Source organism: Erpetoichthys calabaricus, chromosome 13 (genome assembly GCF_900747795.2).
Source record: "Erpetoichthys calabaricus chromosome 13, fErpCal1.3, whole genome shotgun sequence".
NCBI classification, from domain to species: Eukaryota; Metazoa; Chordata; class Cladistia; order Polypteriformes; family Polypteridae; genus Erpetoichthys; species Erpetoichthys calabaricus.
In genome coordinates this window covers 56,863,385-56,883,936 of record NC_041406.2, presented here as the reverse complement: position 1 = coordinate 56,883,936, position 20,552 = coordinate 56,863,385, and the positions used below count along the sequence as shown (strand labels likewise).

Sequence of the window (20,552 nt, the reverse complement as noted above, 5' to 3'; positions counted from 1 at the left end):
TACGTTTAAACTGACAGATGAAATAGTTTTTAAAATTCATATAGGCATTAGTTTAACATTTACAAATGAGTTTCTTCATTTAATCATCAATCGTATACTGTATTTTAGGCGTTAACTCTGGAGTGTCATTTATTGCAGACAGAGAAGCTAAGCACCACCTCAGCTGGGAGATCCTGTCAAAACGTAAATGGTAAATTTGATGGGTCTTTTTAAAATTTGTGTCAATAACTAGAAATACATTTATCTTACTCTTAATAGTTATGTACTTTTATATTCTTACTTTGTCTCAAATAGAACAAATCTGAGTAAAGTTTTGAATTATATTCATTTTATTGCAGAAAAATATACAAAGTTATTTACACAACAATCATAAAAATAATAATGCGTTTAGACACCTGATCTAGTTGCATTATAACATAGGTCATCAATAAATAAATAAAATGCATTTTCTTAAAGACAATTTAACCTTGTAAAGGAATCAACCAGGTTCAAAAATATTCTATGGAAAAAAATTCTTCAAAAGCCTTCAGTGCTGAAAGGCTCAACTGAGTATTTTATCCTCTCCATATAAGACAGGAATGGATGATCAGAAGGCATGCAACATATAAAAAGAAAGTTTCCGACATTCATCGTCAAATACAATTTTTTTAATATAAATCTGAATGTATTTTTGGTTTGGTAGCCGCACAGTTAAATGTTCAGTGTGTCCATGGCCTGTTTTTGTTTTGTTTTTGTAAGTGCTCCCCTTGCCTTGGCCTTTCTGTTATATATATATATATATATATATATATATATATATATATATATATATATATATATATATATATATATATATATATATAATATTTCCCAAGAAATTCATGTCCCAGTTTTGTAAATATCCAGCTTCTGACTCAAGTCTCCCACTTTCCTGGTAGATGAAAACTAGTTGTTTCCTGCAAAGAGTGAAAGAGAAAAAAGATTAGCTATCGACTAACATAATTTTATTAATAATTAAGACATTTTAATTATCCGAGCCTCTTGCATCACATAACACGCAAGTGGAGACAAAACACAACAAAATACAGAATGCTTTTACTTTTACTTTCCCTCTTCGACATTTCAAACAGAATGTGCACCCTTAAATTGAAAACGAACGTATAATAAAGGAAAAGTTCAACAATAAATGGAAAAAAGCAAGTGAAGCACAAAAACACAAATAATCAACTGCAGTAAACCTTCGGCATTTTAGCGGAATGACCTCTTTAGGAAAATCTAGCATTTGAATTTGAAAACATATACATGCGTACCATTTCTCCCTTGAGTGACTGTCGCTAGTGAGATGCAGACATGGACCAGGCTCCCTCCATCCTCCATACTGAAAAAGCATAACTTAGTCTTTCGTGGGCCACATAACTACAGCTTGCCATTTTAGAGTCCAGCTCATCGCTCTGTAGTACTTGGCAAAGAAAATCGATGTACCTAGCTGCCAGCTTGAGGGTCTGAATTTTGCTCAATTTGTCCGATGGCAGGGTGGGGATGATTTTGCGAAGCGCCGCGAAGGCTTCGTTGAGAGACTGAGTTCTCTGTCGCTCCCGAACATTAGCCATTACTCTCTGGGTCTGGAGTTCTTCGAAAGACTGCGGGCTGCTGCTGCTTGACTTCTTTCCTCTTTTCCCAGGGGTAGGGCTATCTGAATCCTCCCCATTTTTCCTGCTCGATCTCCTTTTCCTCCCACATCGTTTTTGCTGCCTGTCCAGTTCTTCTTCACTGTTGCTCAAACTGTCCACAGGAGACACCGGGGAGCTGGATTCCTCTTGCATCATATCTTCGAACATCAGTTTCGATTTTTTATCGATAGGCGGGATTATATGTGCCTTAAATAATAACAAAAACAACAATAAAACGTATAATGCCTACGTTTCAGGTCTGCAGGGTCGATGTAAATATCCAAAAGCTGGCTCCTTAGCTACGGAGCTTTTTAATGACTTGTTGGAAACTTAGGAGCTCTTATAGTCTAGATGGCGCAAACTATTTGGGGAGTGAGGAGATTGGCTAAGAAAGACGCCGACGTAATCAAAATGGGCGTGGGAAGGCCGAGGAGCTATCAAGGAGTTTCCGTTATACCAGATTCCGTTCTTTCGAAATACCTTCATAGTGCAATTCTGCAGCGAGCACTATAATAACAAGAACAATGGCAAACTTTACTACAACAAATAAGACAGCAGGCGAAATCCACCTGGGATAATTGTGTTGTGTGGTATTATTATTATTATTATTATTATTATTGTTGTTGTTTTAGTCAGTACATGCTATTTGAGTAAGACAAGGTTAAACTGCAATATGCATGAGGTGTTATTTCGGGTAAATTCTCGATAGCAGATGCATTATGTCAAACTGCTTTGCAGGCAGGCCGTTTGGCATTTTAATTAGAGCTGAGGTACACCAACTCTGTTTATTATTATTACTATTATTAAGTAACCAAGAGATGGCACTGTTAATATTTAGATGTAATCAATATTTTTGATTACACAGTAACTACTTAATAAAATTGATTCTACTCATTTCTATTTATTTATTTATTTATTTATTTATTTATGTTTGTTTTGTTTTTTAAATTATTTATATAAACAAATATTTGTTACTTCAAGACATCGCAGGTCATTAAGAAAAAATAAAGTAAAAATATGAGTAAGGTTAAGGTTTTCAATTCTGGTTAATTTCATATAAAGCACGCTCAATAATACGTAGATGATCTACTTGATTAGCAATAAATGAACAGTATTCGATGTTCTGCTTTTCTAAAGCCTGCCCACGTAGTTTTGATTCCAGAGAGCTCTTGCAGACCTTTCGATCAAACCCCGTTTGGCAGGAAATCCTGCCTCCATTTGATTATGTAATCAGATACGCGTGTCAGAAACTGCCTTCAACTGGGCTTTGCATTTTTCAGTCGTTCAAGGGAATGTTCAGCGCGGAGCGTTACACAAATAACACCATACTCAAATTAGTAGTGATAGTTTAGCAGCTGCCAGCCCTCTCATTATAAAGACTCTCCAAACATTCATTCAGACTTTGCTGACAATGTTTGTCATACATATAAGAAAAAAAAAGACGCGTTGTTGCCGTGGAATTTGGACGTCACCCCACATTTCCTGAAACGAGGAGAAGAGAAGTAATAACTAGCCTCGTCTAACACACTTTACACGATTGGCTATTTATTTATTAAAATGAATTATTGCCACACATGCACTCAGTGGCCAATTTACACACATATTATATTAGGAGAATCAAAGACTGTTTTTACTTTACATTGGCAAGGAGATGCGTGTGAGCCTATTTATATGCGGTGATTGGAAGTTGTCAAACAAGTGGCTACTAACAGCTTTCTTTCTTTTTCTTTCTTTCTTTCTTACTTTCTTTCTTTCTTTGCAAATTTGCCTTGCGGTAAAATTTTTATTGACATATTTCCGGATTTTATCCTATTCCGAACAGTATATGACTTGCATTCTGCAGATGTCATTCAGATAATTAAATGTGTTTTTGGGGTTGTTTATTTTCACAGCTCGGGACTAAAATGCCATTAGGTGTAGTTGCCTGCACGTCACACGGTGTTTCGAAAAAGAAAGTAACACCTTTAAGAAACCCACCCTGAGTCAGATTTCTGGTTGCAGCGTTTAAGGAGATCAGCACACTCAGCAGGATGCATGGAGTAGCGCCGAGAGTGAGAGGCCAAAATGTAACATAAACATAACCTGGCGGGGAAAGAAAGACGACATCCAAAGCAAACACATAAAACGATTTAATATAAACGAATGCAGTTGAAATCCGACTGATCGGTAAACCATTCTTACTAAGCAGCGATTCTCGAGGAACAGCAGACATCGCACAGATTTGTCTTACGCTCTAGAGCACTAAACGTCAGATTTTTTTTAAGAATAGTGTAAGCCATTAATTACTAGGTTTATAAATTGGAAGTCGCAGTTATAACAGAAAACGACAGCATCTTATTCTGGAAGGAAAGTCGCATTCTTGGCTTTTTGCTCCTAAGCAGCCTTGCATACATTTAAATCTTATTTCGTTATAGTGTGCTTAGACTTTACAACCCAGTCTGCAAACATTGTACTGGTGCGTACGATTTTTAAATTAAAGTATTAGTTCCACCTTAACTGTAAAAATGGTCATGATTTGTGTAATATATTAATGCTCAGTCTAAAAAAGTCCACTGAATATAGACCGTTCGATATTATACTGATCGGAGATTGATATGTTTAGTTCATTTGAAAATGTCCTTGCCATTTGACCCTTTATGTTCCCAGAGACTATATATCAATACAAAAATTAATGTTAAATGTACACTGTCTGAAATGTTATAATCTGAACAATTATTTCGTTTTCTTTTAGACTTTTTAAACTGCAAATTCTGAACGGAGTCGTTGTCAATGTAGTTTAATGGACAACAATTATTATTATTATTATTATGCTGTCTTCCTTTTTGAAAAAGGAACGCTTTTTACAACATTAAATACGCTTTTGATCACAATGTACTATACAATAAATGTGACTTATTAAAATAATTTGTATATACGCTATAATTAATTAATTAGTCGATTGCTTTTTAGTTTATCTCATAGGATTCAATTCACACACAATTATCCTCAAATTTTCATAACCAGTGAACGTTTAATGCATTTCCATTATACAAGGTTTCATTTCCAGATTGACCACTAGAGGGAGTATTTCATATAGAAATAAGCGAATATTTTACGGAAGCTCTTCGTATGATTTTGTATGCAAATCCCGTTTGTACAGTATTCCTGTTATTTCATTCGTATCTTTTAATTATAGTTTCTAGTTCTATGGAAAGGAAATTTTACACTCAAACGTAAATGGTTGTTTTGTGTATTTTATTCTGTATATGCATATGCTAAATATACAGGTATGCACTATTTATTACAAGTTTACAAAGTCATTATTCTCACGTGTACAGAGTACACTGGAATTGTCACTTGCATGTGCTAATAAACATGCAATATGATACCATTCTTCAGTGCCGTGATTAGTGAGTATGATGACCATACCATACCATTTTATAAAACCGCTTAATCCTGAGGGAAAACACTCCCACACACGCACAATTTAGAGTCGCCAGTCCACCTAACCTGCATATTTTTGGAGTGTGGGAAACCCATGAAGACACGGGGTGAAGATGCAAACTCCAAGCGGGGAGGGTTTACTGCGAGGAAGCAACACTGCCAGTGCGCCACCATGCCTCTCCGAGTTTAATTACCTTATCTTAAAAAACATCTGCCTTCCTTACCTAAAAATCTCTGAAAAATTTTTACAATGATATCTTCCCTCAGGACTCATTCACATGTTGCAAAAGAATGAAAGCAAAGGCAAGCAATAAATAATAAAAAGTAAAAGGAATGATGATAACCAAAAATAACAAGAAGAAAAGGAAAATATATGAACTGTTAATTGTACTGTATATGGAAGAGACATTTTTCAACAGAATGCTATTAATATGAATATGACTGGTAAGTTTCACCTGTTGTAAAAGTATAGGATTTTTCTTTAGTAATTGTTGTTGTTTAGGTACAACTCCAGCTTGCTATTGGGAGACATATTGTATTTAATGCTATCCTTCGTGATTCCAGTACAAATTTCATCATAGAGTAAAATGGTGGAGACTGTGTTTCTAAGGTGAGGCTAAATTGATGGTACACCTCCACAATATAATTAAAAAATCCATTCATAAGGTCATTTCTATAGGTGATCAACATGCTGAACAACACCCTATCAGTGTCACAAGACTGTGCTGCATGCTCAGAATGAGCACAAGGGGATACCTGGGGAAAAAAGGGGACTGGTGGACAGTTAGTTCTGTAATTCATTTGTATCAGCAGTTCATTATTACACTCTTTGTCTATTTATTGAAACTGTAAAATTTAAAATTTGCAGTTTTTTGTAACATATATTGTGAAAAAGGAATAAGGAAGTAACTAATTATACTGTACAGTATTTCTTAATGACTGGAAATAATTCTTACTAATGTAATTTCTTGAGTGCAGAAACTAATAACCAACATAGTAATTGTTTTGTTAAAACTCTATCCCACTGTATTGTTATTCTGACTTTTTAAATAAAATATCTGGATGGGCACCAGGTTGGCACAGTGGTTGGCTCTTTTGCCTCACAACTAGAGGAGGCTGCTTAAATCCCAACTCAGTCACTTTTTGTGTGGATATACCTATTCTGTGTACATTTTTTGTTCAAGGTACACTGGTTTTCTTTACAACTTCCATCCGTATATGAGTTAAATGTATGTTCAGTATTTTTCAATAATGTCTTATTTACTCACAGTCAAGGTATTTATTCATTTTCCATATGGAATAGTATTCTAAAGTGAAGGATTTTTATTAATTTAAAAAAATATATAGCCTGCTTTTATGTTTTATCATAAGATGTTTACGTGAAGGTTACAGTGGTCCCAACATGAAAACAAAAGCACTAAAACTTTCTGAATATGTCAGTTTCTCAAGCCAAAAGTATTATCGAACATTGATCTGTGTCTTGAGATTGCAAACATTTTGCATACAATAAATCTATATCATTTTAAGAAACGAAAAAGTAAAAAGCAAACCATTGTTGTGAGAGTCAGCCATTTTGAAAGGAGACTGGCTAAGCACTCCACTTCATTGTTCATCTTCCTTCATGGCAACTTTTCCAAAAGAATCTAGCAGACTTTTAGAGCTCCACTCTATTAAGGAGCTTATCAAATTGCGCACATCCTATAGTGATTACCATACTTTGCACTATACTGTACATCAGTGATGTTATGTGATATATCCAGTCATTTACATCGTTCCCAAGACATACCATGTGCTTAACTTTCATAAAACATCCTTACACTCTGGTTAATATTAGGGTTGAGGGAGGGCTATCTGATTTATGATTAATGATGACTGGTGAGTAGACATGTCTTACAGTGGGCCTGTCATGTAGTGTAACTGTCTCTTAGGTAGCGACACTGTCATGCTGCTTCTCAGCTTTAAAGAAAAAGTGTAAACAAATAGATGTGTCATGAAATGTTTTTTGTTCCTTATTTATTTATTTTATTTTATTTTGTTTTACTTTATTTTGTCTGTATTAATCCTCCAAATGCAACATGAAATACAGCTTGGATTTAAAACTGTCACTTTCACTTATCAAAGCTAAGATGGTAGGTCCCGGCAAATACTGTTTTTTGATTCGTGAATCATCAATAGATTGGACTATGTGCTTTTTTTGACTTAAGTATACATCTCTAATTATTTAGCCTCAATTTTGGAGTTTCAAGTAGATGGAGTTGACTCCAATGGATGGACCTAGTAGGTGGAGTTGACTAGATGCAGACCTCCAGAGAGCCACCCAGTTACACTATGGTTAAAATTAGGGTTGTGGGAGGGTTATCTGACTCAAATAATGCCAAGTACTGTCAAATAAGTTAACTCCACCTACTTGAAGCTCCAGGGTGGAGGCTCTGCAGATAAACGAGGCTCACTTGACTTAGGAACCCTGATGTTCATGCGCATGCTCAAAGTTGGGACTGTGCACGTTGACTATGAGTGCAAGAAAAAATAGTACTATGCAAAGTGATTATCTTTAATACTATAAACTAGAAATTCATCATTATTGGGCTGCATCTATAGCATCTGAAGCTGTACATGTGGTATTTGATGGTTGAAGGTTGTGTCTGTGTGTATCGACTGTTCACCAATTAAAACACAGCAGAGACCACCCTCACATGCAGCTTTGAGGAGTGAAAGTGACAGTATTAACTTCACTCCGTATTTCATGTTGTGTATGGAGAAATATTATAGAAAAAAATAAAATAAAATAATTAGCAACAAAAAACATATTCCATGACATGTATTTTTTATGCTCACATTTCATGTTCTTTTTCTTTATTTATTGTCACATTTCACAGTACTTTTATGTTTTTGTTTGTTTGTTTTATTTTGTCTGAAATATTCCTCCATATCCTCACAGTGTTAAGGTCTGTATGGAGTTTGCACATTCTCCCCATGTGTTTATTGACTGATTTGTATCAGTGAGTGTCAATGAATTTACTCACTCAAAATCATTTTCCTCTCAGCTCTTACCTTATCCTTAATAAGAGTGATTCAGAATGCTCTGTAAAACTTGATATTTGGTTTATGGATCTTTCATGTCTTTTCATTGATGTCTTTTTCACTCTTCTCTGTATGTTTTGTATCATGCATGTAGATAACACCCCACAGAAATGTGTAATGGTGTGTGTTGGTTAGCACAGGTATAGACATGCAATGTAGTGTAATCAGTTCAGTTTAGTTTATTGTTATGTGTTGTGAGATATGGCCGGCCATTCATCCTAAGCAATACCCCCAGGCCGCCAGATGAAGCCCTCCCTGCAGCATGGAGGTGCCCCGAATGCCAGCAGGGAATCATGGACAATGGAGTCATTATTCACAACCCTGCTGGATACCGTGGGGGGCGCCAGAGGATGCTACAGTTGAGGCTCAAGGACATGTATTTCCCCTATAACCCGGAAGTATGTCTTAGTCACAGCGACAGAGGAAATGACGTACTTCCGGGATAAAGAAGAAGAGTTTTCATCTGACCCGGAAGTGCTGGGTAATCACATGGACTGAAGGATCAGAAGCACTTCCGGGTCAGGGACTATAAAAGCTTGTGGGAGATCCCAGATGGAGGAGCTGAGTCAGGAGGAAGGGTAGCAACGCATCTGGGAGTGGAGGATTGTTATTGTATTGAGCATTGATTAATTATTGAGTATTGTGGAGTGGAGGGTGCTTGGTGCACATTATAGTCTAAATAAAATTAATTATTGGACTTTTATCTGGGGTCTGGCGTCTAATCTGAGGGTTCAAGGGGACAACAGTGCCCCCTATCTGTCACAGTGTTCAAAGCACAAAGAAAACTTTAAGTGTGCTTTTCACCACCATGCTGCCACTTAGAATTCATCTTCCTTTGCAGGCTATGCTAAATAACAAAACAGAATGTAATAGGTGAAAAGCAGGTGTTATTTAGGAAAAAAAAATCAAATGATTTGAGCATACATCCCTCTGTTGTTATAAGTCGTGGCAGAACATAACCATTGAAAAAACAAGACTGCAGAGACAAATCTTTTGAAGCTTTGAAAATTTAGTGAATGGAGACAAAATGTCAAAACTCCATCCATGATGCTTGTTGGAAGTAGAGAAGTGTACAAGAAATGTATTCTTACCTCAGGAAAATACTAACAAGAATCTGTGATAAAACATATTATCTCCTGTTTACTTTTGTTATCACAAGCATGCCTCAGAAAAATGGAAGGTAGATTTTCCATGGGGACTGTAGAAGGGGGCTCTGTCACATGTAGCAGTTCTTGAGTGTACACCACTTCACCAACCAAAGAAAATTCCTTCTCCGTCTACTACATATTTAACATTTGAAGGTAGGAGTCAGTAGTAGTACCATAATGGTAATAATAAATAAATATTCTTTTGTGTTTACCAATCGCCTTTAGATATACTTGCCCCTAATCTTGTTTGAACTATTATACTGTAGGCCAAATGCTTTCTTTCTTTACATCATATTACAAATCATTGGGCACGAAATGTACCATATGTAACTACTTTAATTTTACTCTTCTCACATAAAATGTGCAGCTTTTTCAATTCATTTATCATTATTTATTATTAATGTATTAACATTAATTTGTAGCCAGTATTGCCTAGCTAGCATTGAACTGTCATGGCTGACATTGGACTATAAACTTTGAGGTTCCATACTCAATCTCCACCACCCACTTATCTAGTGACTAAGCTAGTCACTCTTGCAGCCAGTGCTAATAATGTACAGTTATGGATTTTTTAGTAACCTTTTGTAATTAAAACATATATAAATATCAAATACATTCACTTTGCTTTCCCTCCCATTTTCGTTGTGAGAATTACCAGGTCTCCCAATCCAAACAACAGTTTATAGCTCTTCCTGCATGTTTTCTTGGCACTCTCTTGCCAAGTGCAAGATCTACTTTTTCCAGACTGTTTTGCACTCAGGGCATTCTAATTACCACCTTGACCTGTACCTCTGGATCTGGAGATGCATCACTTTTGTGTCACAGTCTACTTATTGCTGAGCTGGCTACCCTGTTACAGACAATAAACTTGGAAATTATGCTTACGTTTTTTGTTTACTGAAGACACTCAGGATCTCATTTTGAGTTGTGAAAAATACCTGAGGGTTCAGTATTTCAGCTACTCATCTTGAAGTAACTACTTCCTCTAAGCAGCAAAGAGCAAGCCAAGAATTTTCAAAGACAGAACTATGATCTCTAAATGAGAGGTTCTAATTTTCATCCGACCACTTCACATTGAGCTGCAAAAACAATCCAGAGTACAGCAAAAATCAAAGTCTGATGAAACCAAAAGTGCAACATCATCAGAAAATAGCAAGACTCTACTTGGCTTCACCCTGATATCCTATCCATGAAAATCATAAACATAATAAGTTAAGTCTTATGGCCAATGTAAATGGATATGACTAAGTAACAGGTATTCAAACTCAATTCTCATTATCTAAATCATTTTAGTTAAGGTGCCATAAATTATACATTCAGTGGCCAGTTTATGAAGTAAATCTGCTCATCAATGCAAAAAGCTTGCTTTTGCTCCTCCAAACTGCCAATCATGTGGCTGCACTACATATATATATCAAGAGATATATATATCAAGAGAGAGCATGCAGACAACGTTAAAGAGGTTAATTTATTGTGCAATCAAACAGTACATTATCAAGTGGGTTTGTGCACTGCATGAAATGACTCTTCTCACACACAGAAGCATTTAGGGCTTATAGAGAATGGTGTAACAAATAAAAGCAACCTATGTGTGTAATTTTCATGTCTAGAATCATCTTGTTAATGCGAAAGCAAAAGGAGAATGGCTAAGCTTGTTCAAGCTAACAGAAAGGTCACAAATACCGAAACAGCACTTTAGCCTTTATAACAGTGATATGCAGAACTGTATCTCTGAATGGACAACAGATCAAACCTTGAAGTAAAGGAAGAACACACAAAATTCCTTTTGTGCTAATTAAGAACAGGAACATAGGTGGAGGTGGAGGATCTGTACTGGTATCCAGAAGGTTGCCGGTTCGAATCCCCGTCACTGCCAAAAGAGATCCTTCTCTGCTGGGCCCTTGAGCAAGGCCCTTAACCTGTAATTGCTCCAGGGGCGCTGTACAATGGCTGACCCTGTGCTCTGACCCCAAGGGGTATGCAAAACCTAACAAATTCCTAATACAAGAAATTGTATAAGGAGAAATAAAGAACAAAAAAAAAAAAACATAAAGATACAATGAGCACAACATCACCAAAATGTGAGGAATGACAATTGGAAAAATACTACCTAGTCTGAGGAATCTTAATTTCTGTGGCAACATCCAAAAAGTAACGTCAGAATTTTCCTTGTGACAGTGGTACTGGTTGTTGGTGGTAAAGTAATGCTGTGGTAAAGGTTTTCTTAGCTCACATTAGGTCTCATTAATAAATTACAATACATAGTGTGCCTAAGCATCATTGCTGGCCATGTGCATCTCTTTATGTTCAGTATTTATCCTTATTCAAATGAATATTTACACCACGATAATGCACTATGTCAGAAAGAGCAATTTCAAGCTGGTTCCATGAACCCAAATATGGTCTTTGCACAATATTTAAAAACTAAGCTGCTGCTTTTAATTCCAATGATAGAGAAATTATAAATATTTAGGTTTGACACTGAGACTGTCGGACATTGAAAAGGAGAAAAGGAGAACAAACTGAAATTACAGTCTCAGGGCAATAACTCTGGAGACAAGTGTGGAGAACAAATTGATAATAGATTTATGGGTTTATAGGGTCATTACTGTCATACGTACAGAGTTAAATTCTTACTTGCATATGCTTATCAACACGTAACATGATGTTAATCTCTAGCACCATTATTAATGTATCACTCAAAACAGCTGACTTCCTTACCTGAAAGAACTACCTTACTTCAAAATTTCTGCCTTTCAGACAAAAAGAGGACCCTGAAAAATGTCAAAAAATAACCAATTTTTAAAATAAACAAAATCATTAATATACCCAGACAGTAAAACAATTAGTATTTATTTTTTTTCTCAGTGCCTCTTTATGAAAAACTACATTATTGTTTTAGAGCTCAAACAATTAAGCCTTCTGTGAAAGACTAATATTTAATAAAGGGGTTATGAGCTACAATTAAGTGAAAACTATGTGCATATTTCTGAAAGGTGATTAAAAGCTGACGCAGCAGTCCTGTCCTTCCAAAACCCCCTATATACGTTCCTTGTGTTGACAGACATTTTTAACGTCATTGTTTTTCTCTGTCGTATTGAACTGACAAAGTTTAAAATCAGATGCCCTTTCTGACATAACCCTCCCCATTTATCTGGGCTTGGGTCCGGCATGAAAAAAACACACTGGTTTGCACATCCTCTGTCATACCTGAAATCTGTAAGAATACACTTCTAGTAACGCTGCCTAAAAAATATGATAATGTGTCAAAGAATTGCCAACTGGCACTACCTTCTGTGGCTAAAGAGTAGATGAAAAGTTTAGAATGGAATGAATAACAACACAATTCCTAGAAATCTATACCCAATCCATTTAAACTATCAGATTAACAGATCTGTGGATGAGTGAATCTCTCTGGCTCTACACATTACTCTTGAACACCCTGGCATTTTACATACACACAGATGTGTCAGTAGTAGAATGTAAGATTTTCCTGAATCTTTAAAATCAGGGTCTGTGTAGCAGCTCTACCTGTTAGTAGGTTTTACATTTTCTATAGATGGTAGAGATTGGCAATAAAACCTCATCCAGGCTGAAAAATCAGTAGAGTGTTGAATTATTTTCACTTTTTACCCTTGATTATAAAACTAAACCATGCAACAATCAGCTATCACTGGGATTACAAAAGGGAGTGAAATGGAAAACCTGAAAAAAATATCTTGACAATATAATTGGCTTGAACATCAGTGAAATAAATAAATAAATGCATAAATAAATAAATGATTACATTTAAATTTTTAGGAGACAGAGAAAATCACTTTTCAATCAGCATCATGAGGCCAACGGTGAAAATTTTTAGCTCTTCCAGATTCCCTCAATTTCATATTCTTTATAATTTTGGTAACACCCTGTTATGAAGGCAGTTCTGCCCATGATCAGTATGAACATACATAAATATCTCTGGGGTTTTGTTTTTAAAATTAACAAAATTAAGGAGAAAGAATTTCCAGATTATTTATGTATACCTTCATCCAGTCTGTATAGGCTAATTTACCATGACAAATAAAATACAAAATATTCTGCTGTTCCTATTTGATGACTATAACATGCTGATAAGCTGGTACCACCCCATATATCCTCAGCATAAAAGTTATAACAAAAATGGTTCATAAAATGCCAACACCTAAAGCAGTTGCTGCTTTTACTTGAGTATAACTTCTTAACAATCAGAAATGGTGCAGTGACAATTTATAGATTAAATAATTCATAATATTACTCGGGGATTAGTTACTATATACATGGGAAATTCAACATAGAGTAGATTTACAGTAGATATGCACAATGTATGTTCTGTTTTTGTTTCTAAATGTTTGCAAAGCATTTGGTTTTTCATTTCTATATACATATAAAATATTCTCAGTTTTTATTTAATGTTAACTGGTTGGTGGCTGTAAAATGAACCCAAGAAAATGAAGAAAGAGAAAAAAATATTGATTCATTTACAATGAAACCTGCACCAGCACCATAACTTCAATTACTGTACCTTATCTCTATAAAAAATAAAACTGACAATGTTTTGCATGGGCGGCACGGTGGCGCAGTGGGTAGCGCTGCTGCCTCGCAGTTGGGAGATCTGGGGACCTGGGTTCGATTCCCTGGTCCTCCCTGCGTGGAGTTTGCATGTTCTCCCCGTGTCTGTGTGGGTTTCCTCCGGGCGCTCCGGTTTCCTCCCACAGTCCAAAGCCATGCAGGTTAGGTGGATTGGCGATTCTACATTGGCCCTAGTGTGTGCTTGGTGTGTGGGTGTGTTTGTGTGTGTCCTGCGGTGGGTTGGCACCCTGCCCAGGATTGGTTCCTGCCTTGTGCCCTGTGTTGGCTGGGATTGGCTCCAGCAGACCCCCGTGACCCTGTGTTCGGATTCAGCGGGTTGAACAATGGATGGATGGATGGATGTTTTGCATTTCTGACTAAAGGGAGATAAGAATAAACCTTAAAAACAGGAATTCTCTATGCACCACATAATTGCAGCCTCTGTATTGCCTTAGAAACTCAGCTTTTGCCAGGAGAAGCTGCTGTAATATTTATTTTAAACAGATTTCTTAAGTAGTGAGAATCCTTAACTGTTCAAATAGGTTTTAGTTAAAACTATGATATTGCATTTCGCTTTAAAACCAAAAACATTTCAGAATGCTATTTCTACTTTTTTATTAAAAAATACTTTCCATTCATTTATAATGACCACTTCTTGTCAAAGGAAATGTGACTCTTTTCTCTTATAATAAATATACAGTCTAAAAATTTCAACACATGCACTGATAAGACTTACACATTATACCTTTGAGGTGGTTTCTCTAATTTTGTATTCTCTTTAAATAGGAGAGCATTGCTGAGTGGAAAAATAAAATATTCCTTTCACTTTTTATTGCATTTGTAACATCTTCAAATCTGACAGTATTTGCCAATTATTCCTCACTGGAGAATGTAATTTCAGCACAGGCAGTTTGCAACTCCTAATGTGTGATCAGTGAAGAATGCACTAATTTCAGACTTATCTTTCCAACATTTTTATTTCTTGCCATTAACAAGTGTTGGTGCTTTAGTGTTAAAAAGGAAAATGCAGTTGCTGTTCTGCTTGAGTTGCTGTTTGTTGGCCTCTCTATAGTTTGTTCAAAGTAGGTAGCAAAGTACCTAGTTACCTGACTTTTCAAGTCTATGATATATTATAAGAGGATGATTGCATGATGTTTTGTTGTATTCAGGCTTCTCCATTACCCTTTCATTGAAAAAGAAAGGATATTCATGAGAGTAAGAGATTGTCATATAACATACAGTATATGTTGCATTTGTTTTAGGTTTACTGAAGTTCAGAAAAGGCACTGATGTTTGGCGGATTGCAGTGGCTCCACATGGATGTGAATGTCTGTGTGTTTTATCAACTTCTGATTGTTAACTTCTATTTCCCATTTCACATTCAGAAAACATAGAAATGCATTTGTTGCATTTGGTGTGGTGTCTTGCTGCATGAACCTAATTTGTAAGTGGTTTGTAAGGTGTCTTGCAATTCTGTTTTCAACTTAATGTGCCATATACAAAAATATTAACAGAATAAGTGTAGTTTCTTTACATACAAAAAGTAATAAAACTACTTAAATCAGTTTCCATTAATATACTGAAAACTAAACGTACCTAAAGTGAAAGGCAAACAAAAAAATGTTATTATTATTATCCTCCAACCAATATTACGTAGTACCAATCTGAACATCAGAGAATACATTATGTGATTTTGAATATGTGGTCACTAACCAGACTTACTTGCAAATGTTGCAGTTTTACATTTAGTGCCTTTGTGAATTTAACATACTATCACCTATCCAGCATTCATTTGCATTGTGCTTATATTTTTTAAAGTCTTTGACGGCTAGACCTTAAGAATTCTGTAGGTGCAAAAATGGACTAGATGATATTTTATTAGAAGCTACTGTATGTGATTTTACTAAGTAGCTGGCAGCTTCAAACAGGTAAGTAATATTTAAATGCATTTGTTATGTAACTGTTTAGTTATCATTTCTTTTATATTTCATCTTAATCCTTTCGATCCTTTAATCTTTGTAATTGATGTATTCTAGGAAATCAAAAATATAATTAAATTCAGTTTTGACCAAAAAGTTCACATTCCTCAAAATCCAGGAAGATAATTGTCCATTTTCACATTTTAAGAAACACACTAATATTATACCCTTAACAGTCTTTTCATAGTTTCTTAGCCACATCAACATTCTCTGACTTGCTTAGTCCATGTCAGAGTCATAAGTGGGTCAGAGCCTTTCCTATCATTACTGGGTGCAAGGCAGGAAATTAAAACAGCCCTGGAAAAGAGCTCATCAGAGGGCCCACTCAAGAAGAAACCCAAAACCTACGCTCACCCAGGATCCAGTTCTGAGTCTCCAGTAAACTCAACCAACAAGTCTTTGGGGTTGTGCAGGAAAAAATAAACCCAGAGATACAGGGAGAATATGCAAAATCCGCACAAGAGAACAACCAGATGCAGGATTCAAACCCAGGAGGATGGATTTGTGACACAGCAATGCTAACCACTGCAATGATTTTATATTATTTGCTGTGGGCAACATAATTATCTGTTCATTTGCAATTTAAAACTTTGTTTATACTTTCCATTTTACACTCTTAGAAATTAAGGTGCCAAAGTAGTTTTTCAAAGCGATGCCATGAAGGAGCCATTTTTTGGTCCTCTAACGAACCATCCACATGAAGGTTCCAGAAAGATCTTTTATTTATTTATATCAATAACATGCTCCATAAATGACCATGAATAGATAATAGCAGATTTATGAAATACAAATAGGTTTCTTAGTTTTTAAAGGATTTTTCTTGCATTTAGAGTGGATAGATAGATAGATAGATAGATAGATAGATAGATAGATAGATAGATAGATAGATAGATAGATAGATAGATAGATAGATAGATAGAACTTTAGTTGAACCCGGTAGGGTATTTAGCTTTTTAAAGGAATAATAACAATAATAGTAATTATAGTAAATGCACATGCTAAGTTCAGGGTTTTTTATCTGTCAGTACCAGGCTAGGTAGCTTATAAATTAAAGATTTATTATTTTTCTACATAGCCTGAAGAGCCAATTTGATGCAAATAACTCTTCACAGAATGAAATGTCTGTTTCTCAAGCAATGGTTCTATGAGAAACCACACAACCCTGTAAATATTATTTTAGAACCTTTATTTTTAGAGTAAGTTAATATATTCCTAGTTTCATGTCTGATTTCAGTCTTCACATAAAACAATATAAATGAATGTTCACGAGATAGGCTATGGTATTTTCATTGCGTTTAAGTAGGCCATTGTCACACACTCAGAGGAAAGATTAAAATACACGTGTCGCTGACTAGTACAATATTCGCTAATGACGAGTTTTAAGTTAAAGTCCATTCCCACAAAAATATCTTAAGGAAAGTTATGATAATCGTTATCATTTTCATTCTTACTTTAATTAACACTTTTAAAAACTAAAAAAATCAAAGAAATATTTCTTCATTCCCACGTTCAAATTATACTGTTAAAGTCGCTTTTATATGTTGCTCATCTTTTCTAACTGGAATGGACGCAGTGAGAAGTAGTGCACATTAGGAATAAGCGATGCTGTTGGGGAACGTTTAATTTTTCTAAAACATTGTTTTATTTACGCATCATCTTAACCTGTACATATGAGGAAACGGCAATGTCGACATTTAAAAAACTCTTATAGTATTTCAATTTACCATAAAGTCTTAAAAAATGACAGACGGCAGAACTCGTATAGATAGATAGATAGATAGATAGATAGATAGATAGATAGATAGATAGATAGATAGATAGATAGATAGATAGAACACGTCAGCATGCTTAGCGTAATTTGAGTTTGTCTGTAAGTCATGGCAAACCATAATCAAAACCACTTGATGGGCCCATTTTGAAATTTCCTTGGAGACATTTGACACATTACATTGATATCGTAATTTCCACATAATTGCAGTATAATGCGAAAATAATGAATCGGCACCTCCCCATTCCGTCCATCCCTTTTATCTCTCTCTCTTTCTTTCTCTGAGAAGTTTCTGCCCGCCTACTACCAGGTATGTTTGACGAATAATCGCCTACCAAAAGCAAATTAGTTTCTGTGAGAATTATCAACACAGGGTGGTTTCCAGGCACCAGGCAGACCCGCCTCCAGTTGTATGCGATTATGTGACACTGGAACACAAGGCAATATTTCCCATTAATCAGTATAGGGTTTCATTAATACAGCAAATTTAAAAAAAAAAAGTAAAAAATAACTATTCGAATTTTTGTTGTATCGCAACATTTAAATAGTCTTTCCATAACAGCCTGATTTATTTTAATGATTAGGACAAAGACAGTTGTTTTTTTTCGCACCACAAACGAATATTACAAAGCAAATCAATGCGTAGACACATTATTACAAAATGTAAATACATTTGAACTATTTCCATTTGGCACAGCCTTTCAAATGAAAATATTTGAAATACATACTTTAAAACAATGTGCCTTTCTTGTGACGGAAAACGTGTAAGTAATGTTCAGACAACTGATGTTTGAAGTGAAAACAAGGTTATTTTAAACCAACTCCATTTTCATTTAAAACTTATTTCAGGTAAATGTCACAGATTCCCGATACACTTTTAGCTACAAAAGATCATTCCCAATAGGTTAAGATCATGCCTAATTTGGTATATATCTAGAAATCAAAGTGGATATATAAAGTTTCTCTGCCCACCAGTATTGAAACAAATTAAGTGTAATAAACACATAGAATAGTTATTTAGGACAATCTTAAGTTAGAATATATTTTAAATAGCCCATTTTGCTCTTCACAACTGAAATGTATGAGATTTCGAACATATTTTCAGAAACATACTAATTATACGAACGTGTGACATTAAGAGATTACCACACTTTAAGAACCAATACAGATGTGAGATAAGCATGGATGAGAAAATATAATTACCCAGAGCCCGCTTAAAATTAGTAGACTTTGAAAATACCTCCTACTCAAATAACATTAGAAAGTGTCAGAGTACATTGGCCGTAGATCACGGCTTTCTTTGGTTAAGTGTGCATAGTAAATACGAAATGCAAGTGTATTTTAAGGTCTTTGTGAAATGTATTCGTATATTCTTCGTATCGTATTTATTTTTCAGAGAATAAAGAAGTGGAAAACAGTGTTGCTGCACGCCCACTTGTGTTTGTATAGATCCGTTACTCGATTTTTTGCATCAGTATTTTCTGATCTGCAGCACCAGTCTTGGTTTCGCTTTCTCTGTTCTGGTTTAAAAGGTCTGTCATGAAGGAGATGTATATGATAGCAAGGCGGAGGGTCTCGATTCTTGAGAGTCTTTTTTCATAGGCGAAAGTGGGAACTTTCTTTCGCAGTTTATCGAAGGCTTCGTTTAGGCTGAACATCCTTTTCCTCTCTCGGATGTTGGCTGCCTGGCGTTGCGCAGATGTGATCACACGTTTTCTCTTAGACCTCCCGTTCACCGAATGAAGGTTGCGGCTCGACAAGCACAGCGAGCTGAAAGGCACGCCGCTTTCTGCGAGAGGGTCCGCTCCATCAGTGAAATCGTAAAGGCGACCACAAGTATCCAAAATGCGCAAAGATGATGCGTCGCCCTTCCTTAACTCAGCCGAAGAGCTAAACGGCACTTCCAGGAAACTTAGATCGGTCACAAAATCCAGAACGCTGTTTTCAAAACAGTCACCTTCACTTTCCATCACTTTGTAATAAGACGCTTGCAAACAGTTGACAGAACAATTCAGAATATCCGTGCGTTCGCACAAACACCTTTTCCCCATCTAGGGTACCTACAGCAAATCATTAGTATTTATACCATTAGTATTTATAGCTACGGCGATAACGGGATTAAAATGTTTTCAAGCAAAAAAGCTGACAAGCGACGTTTTAGGCTGATGAAAGCAGACAAGCAACACTTTAGGACGCGTGGATATCACAATGGGGATTTTTAAGAATTGTGAATCCTGTCAAAGCGATCACGTTGAGATCCTTCTTGGCAATGGTCCATTGGTTTTTACCTGCTGGGTTTTTCATATCTTCTTTCTGGTCTTAAGTGGAACGGATGCTGTTTTCCTCTGATGTAGCCAGCAACTATCTACGGACATTCAAAGCACATTCTGGAAAAGTTCTCTAAGCGTCCAAGAGGCGACTCTTCTCCCATTTGATCTTAGCCAAGTGCATGTATAGATTTAATGATGCTCCGAAGAGGGCACCTGCTTTGCTAAGGGTCACCCAGAAGTATTTACTCAGTATCCTAGTGCAAAGGGAGACGTATAATAGGGCTTCTATTATCCTGACTAAGCACAGGAGGCAACCAAATATAACAAGTCTAACAGTTACTGTTTGAGGTACCTTTATTTTGCAAATAAGTTCAAATAATTCCTGATGCGCCTGCATGGAAACAAAACTCGCCTCTTTGCCTCCCGGTTTATAACTAGAAATCCAATACACTCCATGGCTTTACTGTGTGGCTTTTCATTGTACATTTTAAAGAAATAATGACTTTTTCGTACCTGCTGTCTGATTATAACGTCCATTACACTAACCATCTATTTATATAATGTGACTCTATTTACTGATAATGCCTTTAAATAATATTCCTGTAATCTGTTAGCATGCTTTTTATTAGTACACGATTAAACAA

The 20,552-nt window shown here is 35.8% G+C and overlaps 2 protein-coding genes across 2 annotated transcripts; both read right to left on the bottom strand.

Moving 5' to 3' along the window:
• Window positions 1–311: 311 nt before the first annotated feature.
• Window positions 312–1,994, bottom strand: twist1a (twist family bHLH transcription factor 1a). The gene is made up of 2 exons (XM_028817900.2): window positions 1,290–1,994; window positions 312–935 (listed from the first exon to the last, which is right to left on the bottom strand). The coding sequence occupies exon 1, from the start codon at window positions 1,815–1,817 to the stop codon at window positions 1,314–1,316; it is 504 nt and encodes a 167-aa protein (XP_028673733.1). The 5' UTR covers window positions 1,818–1,994; the 3' UTR covers window positions 312–935; window positions 1,290–1,313.
• Window positions 1,995–18,406: 16,412 nt separating this feature from the next.
• On the bottom strand, window positions 18,407–19,762 carry LOC114663750 (fer3-like protein). The gene has a single exon (XM_028817676.2). It carries the CDS (start codon window positions 19,687–19,689, stop codon window positions 19,093–19,095), a length of 597 nt encoding a protein of 198 aa, XP_028673509.1. The 5' UTR covers window positions 19,690–19,762; the 3' UTR covers window positions 18,407–19,092.
• Between the last annotated feature and the right edge of the window lie 790 nt (window positions 19,763–20,552).